The following is an 8,996-nucleotide window of genomic DNA, read 5'->3' as shown; positions in this document are numbered from 1 at the left end:
ACACACCTTAGGATCGGGAGGGAAAGGCCCTTTTTGTGCAGTTGTCCCTGGAAGATGCAATACCACATGGCCTCTGTAGCTTCTTCGACGTCATCTTTTCATCTAATAGACTATCTATCAGTTTATAAGCAGTTATCTCGTCATACCACTCCTTCCCCTGATTAATTGTGTTTATCTTTGGTTGGGCAGTGTCTATGCTCCTCTCCGGCAGTATCTCTATCATGCCATTGCATTTCATGTCGGTCGTATTGAAGCTGGCTGGCTTGGATAGGGTGTCGGTAGCCATGTTCTCAGTTCTCGGGACCAAGGCCACTTCGAAGCTCTGTAGTCCTACCGTTATTTGCTTTACCCTGCTCAAGTATTTCTGCATTACGGGCTCTCTAGCTTCGTACGTGCCCTCTATTTGGCTTGATACGAGCTGTGAGTCCGTTATCATTTTATTTTCTTGGCTCCCGCTGCTATGCACATATTGATGTCGGCTAGAGTTGCCTCGTACTCGGCCTCATTGTGAGAGGCTTTAAAGCCAAAACAGACGACGTATTCAAACGTGTCCCCCTCTGGGGACGTCATCACCACCCCGGCCCCGGTGCCCGTTTAGGCAGCGGAGCTGTTTACAAATATCTTCCAGGTATCGGCCGGCTCATTCGTTTCTTCACAAGTGATTTCGACTATGAAGTCGACTAAGGCTTGGGCCTTGATAATTGTGCGCAGTCGGTACTCGATGTCAAATTCAGATAATTTAATTTCCCCTGTCGGTCAAATCTAACTTGTGAAGTGCTTTCTCTAATGGCTGGTTTGTAAGCACTTTGCTGCCCCTTTTTCTCTACCAACAGAACAGCTGCCACCATCTTCTCCTATATCGAGACAGATAACTACAGCTTATCTCCCAGCTCATGTCGGGTGATAGTCGGTAGTTGTTTGAAGTGTTCCTTGACTCCTTCAAAGGCTCGCTTTTATTCGTCTCCCCATTCGAACTTCTTGTTCGCTCGCATGATTTTGAATAACGGTAGGGCTTTTTCTGCCGATTTGGAGACGAATCTGGTTAGGGCCGCCATTCTTCCTGTTAGCTTCTGAATGTCACAGATACTCTTAGGTTCCGGTAGCTCGCTTATTACCCTGATTTTGCCAGGGTTTGCGTTTATCCCCCTTTCACTGGCCATAAAGCCGAGGAACTTGCCGGACCTTACCCCAAATATACATTTCTTGGGATTTAGCTTCATTCAGGGATTACCGAGGGTCGCTAAAGTCTCCTTAAGGTCAGTAATGTGGGCTTCTTCTATGAGGCTCTTGACGATGCTATCGTCCATGTACACCTCTATATTCCAGCCTTTTTGATGCGCATATATTTTATACACGAGCTTTTGATAGGCGACTCCGACATTCTTTAGACCGAACGACATAGCTATGTAAGCATAAACTCCTACATCTGTCATGAAAGTTGCCTTGTTTCTGTCGGACTCTAGGAGGCTGATATGGTGATACTCTAAGGAAGCGTCCATGAAACTAAGCAGCGCGTGGCCGCTAGTGGAGTCCACCAATTGGTCGATTCTGGGTAATGGGGTAGCAGTCCTTGGGGCAATCTTTATTCAAGTCGGTAAAATCCACACACATTCGCCAAGCACCATTGGCTTTCTTGACAATTACCACATTCGCCAACCATTCCGGATAATCGCAGGGCTCGGTGAAATCTGCTGATAGCAGTTTGTCAACTTCCTCTTTAATGGCCGCATTTCTATTCTACAAAAAAGGTTTCTCTTCTTATGTTTACCGACCACACAACTTCGTTGACATTCAACCAGTGAAGCATGAACGCTGGGTCAATCCCCGGCATTTCACCCGCCGAGAACGCAAAGACATCTGCGTGACTGTGTAGAATACTTATCAAGTTTACTTTGACATCGTTCGCTAGGTCGGCCCCATCCTAACCGTTCTCTCCTGTCTCTCCTGCTCAAGGCTGACTTCCTCGATTTCACCTTTTGAGTTGGTCTCGGCAAGCCTGCCGGCCTTCCCTCGAAGTTTTCCATGGACAGATCTCTGTTAGCTTTATTCTCGGATAGTCGTCGTTTTCTTTCTGAAGGTGGCATATCTGCCGGCCTCTTATGGTTTGAATTCTTGAGAGCCGTTAGGTAACATGCCCGAGCCGACTCTTGATTCCCTTTTTTTTTCTATGGCTTTCCTGTGTTGGATATGTAAATCATTGTTAGGTGGTAGGTGGATAACACTGCCTAAGCGTCGTGTATTAACGGTCGTCCTATGACGGTGTTGTAGGCGGCCGGGACGTCAACCACTAAGAATTCTACCATTAGGTCTCTGGACTTTTTCGAGACCCTTTTCCAAGCTTGACTGACAGCTTAATTGTAGCCTCGGAAACAACAGATGCCTCCGTAAAGCCGATTACCGGATAGGAGACTGGTTTGAGACATGACACCCCTAGGCCCATTTTCTCAAATGTGGCCATCTACAGAATGTTGGTAGAACTGCCCATTTTCTCAAATGGTTTAGATGTTATTCAAATTGGAAGTTATAGCTTGTTCAAAGAGTTTTCCAACGATAGGTCATATGCCCAATTTCACTGAGAAACGAGAAAGTTATGACTGTTTTACGAAGAACTGACGAAACGGTTTCATCTCGCGCCCGACCCAGTCAGGCGGAGCGCCGGTTTTTACGGTACACGCGTTTTTGGTATTTTTTTATTTTTGAGTTATCTTTTAGGGTTTGTGATACATATATGATATGATCATTTTCTATAAGTAATATGAAATGGAATAATAATTATGTGGAGTTCTAGTTCTGTTAGAATTCTATGTAATTTAGGAATCCTATTATGAGTAGGAGTCTAATTCCTTATCATTGAGTCTTAATAACTATTAGGGTTAGGCGTGTGATTAGGCGTGTGATTAGGTTAATTATCTTTTATCTTTAAGCTTTACTAGTCCTAGTAGGTTTAGGAAAGTATTGTAGTATATAAAGGCTATTCGGCCATCATAATAAAGTAGAGAAGTTTTAGATTAAAGTGTTAAGCTTGTGCTTGCATAGAACTGAGAGTTCAAATACACAAACCGCGACTTTGTGTGATCTTGGAGCCGAGACTCACAAGAGAACCTCTTAAACTGCGATTTAAGAGCCTATCCCTTTATTTCTTATTGTTGTTCGTCCATAAAATCATAAAAACACAAAAATAGTTCGAATCGCCAACAAAAATCACATCAGTTTGTATGGTGTTCCTTATGATTATAAAAGGGCTTCCTGGTGATCATTATTATAGACACAACTTATGAAACACTTTTAGCCTCTAGACTTTAGGACTCCTTGTATTATTCTCTATGATTTTCTCCATTATACTGAAGAAGTTCTGACCCCCCACCTGTGGACATAAGTCAAATTTGACTGAACCACGTAAATCTTTGTGTTCTTTGTTTGTTCATCTTTATTGCTTTCTCACCTTTATTATTTCATTGATTTTCTGTTCCGCATTTATCAAACTACAACGTCCCATTTCCTAACAAACTGGTATTAAGAGCTTGGCTATTTAAGATCTTAGGTGTTTATAGAACAAGTTTGATTTTTTTTTATTATGTCAATGAAATTCGATATTGAGAAATTTGATAGGCAAGTAAATTTTAGCCTATGGCAATTAAAGATGAAAGCCATTCTGGTTCAAAGTGCTTGTTACAAGGCTCTGGTAGGTGCACCCAAAAAGGCTTCCGGTATGGCGGATGATCAGTGGGAAGATATGGTTTTGAAAGGCACTCTCAGCGATTTATTTAAGTCTATCTAATGAAGTTTTGAGAGAGGTTGCCGAAGAAATGACTGTTGCGGGTTTGTGGTTGAAGTTGGAGTCACTTTATATGACAAAGTCTGTGACCAACCGTCTACTACTAAAATCTAGACTTCATGATCTCAGTCTAGCAGAAGGTAAACCGGTTGAGTCTCATTTAGATGAATTCTTCTCTGTAATTATGGATTTGCAAAACATCCATGTTGAGATTGATGATGAGGATATGGCTATTAGGTTGTTGTATTCTTTACCACCTTCGTATGAGCACTTTCGAGATATCTTATTATATGTAAAGATGATTTGAGTTTGCAGGATGTTATGGAGGCCTTAACTCAGATTTAATTGACAATAAATTGGTTAATAAATCTAATAATTTTTCTCACACAATTGCTTTGGTTGCTCATGGTAGAAAGAATTCTGGCAAAATCTGTAACTATTGTCATGTGAAGGGTCATATTAAATCTGAGTGTTGGAAATTAAAGAAGAAAAATGGAGAAAGGTCTAATGAGGATCAATCTGCAAATATTGTCGACGCTGTTCTTGATGATGATCTTGCACTTTAGGGTTACAAGATTTGGGGCTGCGATTTCTATGATCTCTTTATGTTTGATGTCCCCTTGAGATATCTTGGTAAAATGAGAGACCGTGTGGATTTTCTTTTTTGGAGTATATGATAGATTGCTTTTGAGTGTGTAATAAAGTAGCAATCTTGGTTATGCATTAGATTTTGTTCTAGTTATGCTATTTATTATCTCAAATTTGGTACTTTTGTGTTTATCAAGTACAATTGCAATTTAGAAATTATTGGTGTCATTTAGTTTCTAGAATTGCTTTTGAGTTAGTTGTTGAGATGAAGAAGTGTTTGAAGAAAGTTTGGTCAATTTGAGGAAGCATGCTTAGCGTTGGTGCCATTGTCTGGTGATGTTGTATTTCACATGGTGCCTTACCTCCTTGAGGCTGGCTTTGGCACCGTGTATACTTTCTTTGTTCGTCGGCGCCCCCTGAGATGACATGTATCTCACTTATTCATTCTTTCATCGACTTCCTCTTACCGTCTTCCTCTCTTGTTGAACCATATCGATATGTCCTTGCTTGATACTGCTTAAAATAGCCTCTTCATACCTAATCGTCAATTCCATCTCTTAAATCTTTACAATCGTCGGTGATGTGCCCGTAATCGTTGTGGAAATCACACCATTTCGACTTATCCCGGCCTTTATAGACATCTTTTTGGGCCGCTGTCATTTGTTATCCTTCTTGTGTAACTCATAGATCTCGGCTATGGACATCGTTAGAGGAGTCTAGTTGTAGTAACGATCAGATCGTCCGTCATGTCCCTTCTTTAATAAGTTATTCTCATCCTTCCTATCGAGTCCATCTAACTTTTTATCTTTCCGGTATTTGTCCTTGTCTTTATCCTTCTCCTTTCCATCTCCTTCGGATTTCTTCGCAGTTGTCGCCTTGTCAAATTCCTCTCCTCTGATAAACTCATTGGCCTTACCTAGGATTTCAGTCAAGCTGGTCAACTTCTTACGACCCAGGTAGCTTCTAAAGAGAGTTCCTTCCTTCAAACCGGATATCAGTGCTAGGACTGCGACATCCTGCTGAAGGTTGGGAATTGTGACGGCTTCAAAGTTGAAACGACCTATATAGTCACTCACGCTCTCCTTTTCTCCTTGCTTGATAGACATCAACTCGCTAGTGGTTTTCTCCCCGCGTTTTATTACTAACGAACTGCGTTAGAAACATGGACATAAGTTGCCGAAAGTCAAAGATGGTTGCTGGCGGTATGCTTTTGAACCAAATCTGGGCCAGGCCAGACAGAGTGGAAGGCAAAACCTTACACCAGACGGAGTCGGTGTCGGTATATACTATATAGCAACATGTGTCCTTAATAAGTAGAGATGTGATACTCATGGTCATTGGTCCCTCTTGCCGTCATACTTATATGTCGGCATCTTGATTTTCTCCATAGGCTCTTGGATGATGGCTGTCGAGAAAGGAGAATTTCGAAGAGATACCGATGCTCTTTGCCGGACATATTCGCTCTCTCTTCTAGGTTAAGTCGACTGCTGAATCTCAGAGTACTGGTCTTCCTCTTCACCTCCCTCCCCCATGGGCTCCATTGGGGTCTTGGAATTCTCCCCCTGATCTTGATCATTCCGACTCTGGTCACCCTGTCGGCCCGTTGCAAGAGAACGCATCTTTCTCAAAGGGTTGTGGGGCCTGTTCAGGGGATGTTTGCCGGTATGACCGGTGGGTGGAGTCTGACTTGCCATGGCTTGGAAGACCTCGGCAGCGCTCCTAAGTTGTTCAGGACTGAACATATGTTGCAACGTCTCAAATATGTTGGGTTGAGGGCTCTCGTTGGCACCTTTCCCTTTAACAATAGGTGGTCTTGAAGATCCTACCACCGGTTGCGGAGTAGGGAAACCAGGTGGTGCCTTCCTCTGAGGATGTTGTTTTCATCCGTTTCGGCATCCCAAAAGTCTGCTTAGGATCCATAGGGTTGGTATGCTGGCAAAGTCGTGGCTTAAGACAAAAGGTATAATTCTCCCCTCCTTCTAGAGCCAATTGTTCCGGTATAGAATAAATGTTGATGGAGTGAACCGGTATCCTTCTAGCGCAATTGTTTTGTTATGGAATAAATGCTGATGGAGTGAACTGGTATCCTTCTAGCGCCAATTGTTCCGTTATGGAATAAATGCTGATGGAGTGAACCGATATCCTTTAAGTGTGTAAGTCGGGTTGATGTTCTGCAAGACAGAACACGTAAACTAACCTCGGGGGTTAATTTGAGGAACACCCCTCTGATGCCTAAGTCAGTAAAGGGTATTAGCCGGTACATCTCAGATAGAGTATGATAGTATATGTGAGCGTACCTTATGAATCAGATCAGGGGGTATTTATAGGAGCCGACAGTGTCCTTGTTAAGATAGGACACTGCTCCTATAGGTTGAATACAATTATATCCTCTTCAATACTTATCTTCAGGCCCATAGGCGCATTGAGTGAATACAGGGTCAAACCCAGGCCCATCTAAGAATGGCCCAAATTAGGAACACCACCAAGGTATCCCTGTAAGGACGACATGACATAGTCAACGACCTTCATACGCATGAGTAGACCATCACGGTTGTTACCGGTTCACCAGGACCGGTATGAAACTTGGACATCCCCCATACAGTGCCTAAGGTGCAAGTGTCTGAGAAATCCACTGACGAGAAGTTAGCCGATGTTCCTGGCATTTAGCCACTTAAACCTTTCGTTCTAAAATTTATTTTGCTTAGAAATAATGGATCTTTTAGGTTACTCACAACAGTACCCAAACTTATGAAAGGAGAGGAAGTCTTATGATCTCATTGTATTGAACGATTCCGGTTGCTTTGTAATTTTAATTTTGGGTCACTCATGGGAATGGACACAACTTATGTTTATTTTTAGCCATTCATGGGAATGGTATGACTTTTTAAATTTACTTTATGCAAATGACCTTTTGGAACTTATGTCGTGCCTTTTTTTTTCTGGCGTCAAAGTACAATGATCAGGTGTTTTGAAAACCTTTCTCTGTCGTATGAATTAGGTATCATTAGAACGAAAATCAAATATTCGCGTAACACATTTACTTATTTGACTTTAGCAAGTTGATCTTTATGACGCTGTTGTAATTCTTGTGAATGACGTTGAGATCTTATCACGTTTACAAAGCTGTGCAATGTCAAAGTAACTTGACGTTATTGATGTTGTATTCAGCACTTCTGTCAATCTAGTTGACTTATTATGCGAAAATAGTCGTTGCTCGCTTCGTGTGGACGTTGTGAACTTATTGAAATGCATGAAAAACCCTGTAAAAGAAATACACAGTAATGTTCTATCGTTGACATCTGAACGACCTTGCGACGACATGTTCATCTCTTATTGAAAACATAAAAAGAGAAAAATGTCACTTAGTACATAGCTAAAAATGATATCTTTTGAGGTGAACAACATTTCAACTGTGTGGGACCATTATTTCGTCACGTTGGATCAGTTGGTATGCGCCATAGCCAACGACCTTGCTGATTTGGTAGGGACCTTCCCACTTTGGACCTCGCTTACCAGCGTTGGGCTCTTGTGTACCCAATTGCCTTCAATGAACGACTTAGCCTACATATTTTTATTAAAACTCCTTGCAATGATTTGCTACTGTGCTGCCATGCGTACCAATGTTGTGTCTCGCAATTCTTCTATGGTATCTAGGTCGCTGATTAGTTCGTCGCGATTTTGTTATTCCGTCATCAAGCCGTACCTGGCAGTTGGGATACTTACCTCAACTGGTAGGACTGATTCGCAGCCATAGACCAACGAGGAAGGTGTTTGTCCGATTGTAGTGTGTGGCGTCGTGCAATGTTCCTATAAGATAGCTGGTAACGCTTCTGCCCATTTACCTTTTTTAGCAGTGAGACGTTTCTTCAACGTGTCTATGGCAGTTTTGTAACTAGACTCAGCTTGTCCATTGGCATGAGGATATATGGGTGTTGATGTCAATAATGTAATGTTCCATTCGTCGCAAAAAATGCTTTGTTTTATCGCTAATAAATTGCGACCCATTGTCGCATATAATTTCTGACGGTACGCCAAACCTGTAAATAATGTATTGTGTACATAAAAGAAATTACCTCCTTATTGTGTACTTGTTGGAACGAATCTGCCTTTTTCATTTAGAAAAGTAGTATGTTAGTGGTAATATAAAGACCTTTTGTCCTGGGGCTGGAGGTAGTTTACCGACTATGTCCATTCTTCATTTCATGAAAGGCCAAGGGGTTAACGTTGGATGCAAAATTTCATAAGGTTTGTGCGTCATACGTGCATGTCACTGATAATTGTCATATTGTGTGACGTACCTGATTGTGTCTTGTTTCATCTTTGGCCAATAATAGCCCATTCTTAACGCTTAATTGGATAAGTTGCGTCCACCAAAATGGTTTCCACATGCCCCTTCATGCAAATCTTGCAAAACTTGCTCCCACTAGTGCTTCTCCAAACAACGCAAATAGGGTCCAACGACAAACTTTTTTGAATGATGACATACCTGGACGCTTTGACACGGACTCGTCGTGCGTCTACTCTATCCCTGGGAGTGCATTGCTAAGTAAATAATCATAAATAGGTTTCATCCAACTAACACTTACCTTGACGTTTTTAGGAATAACGTTGTTTTCTTGGTCGACATCGTCGT

At 41.9% G+C, this 8,996-nt stretch overlaps 1 protein-coding gene across 1 annotated transcript; it reads right to left on the bottom strand.

Moving 5' to 3' along the window:
* Window positions 1-5,079: 5,079 nt before the first annotated feature.
* LOC125494797 (uncharacterized) lies at window positions 5,080-5,469 on the bottom strand. The gene has a single exon (XM_048638618.1). The coding sequence runs from the start codon at window positions 5,467-5,469 to the stop codon at window positions 5,080-5,082; it is 390 nt and encodes a 129-aa protein (XP_048494575.1).
* Window positions 5,470-8,996: the final 3,527 nt, after the last annotated feature.

The sequence above is a fragment of the Beta vulgaris genome, chromosome 2, assembly GCF_026745355.1.
Source record: "Beta vulgaris subsp. vulgaris cultivar EL10 chromosome 2, EL10.2, whole genome shotgun sequence".
Taxonomy (NCBI): domain Eukaryota; kingdom Viridiplantae; phylum Streptophyta; class Magnoliopsida; order Caryophyllales; family Amaranthaceae; genus Beta; species Beta vulgaris.
Note: the sequence above shows the minus strand (reverse complement) of the source record. Positions and strands in the feature narration are given on the sequence as shown.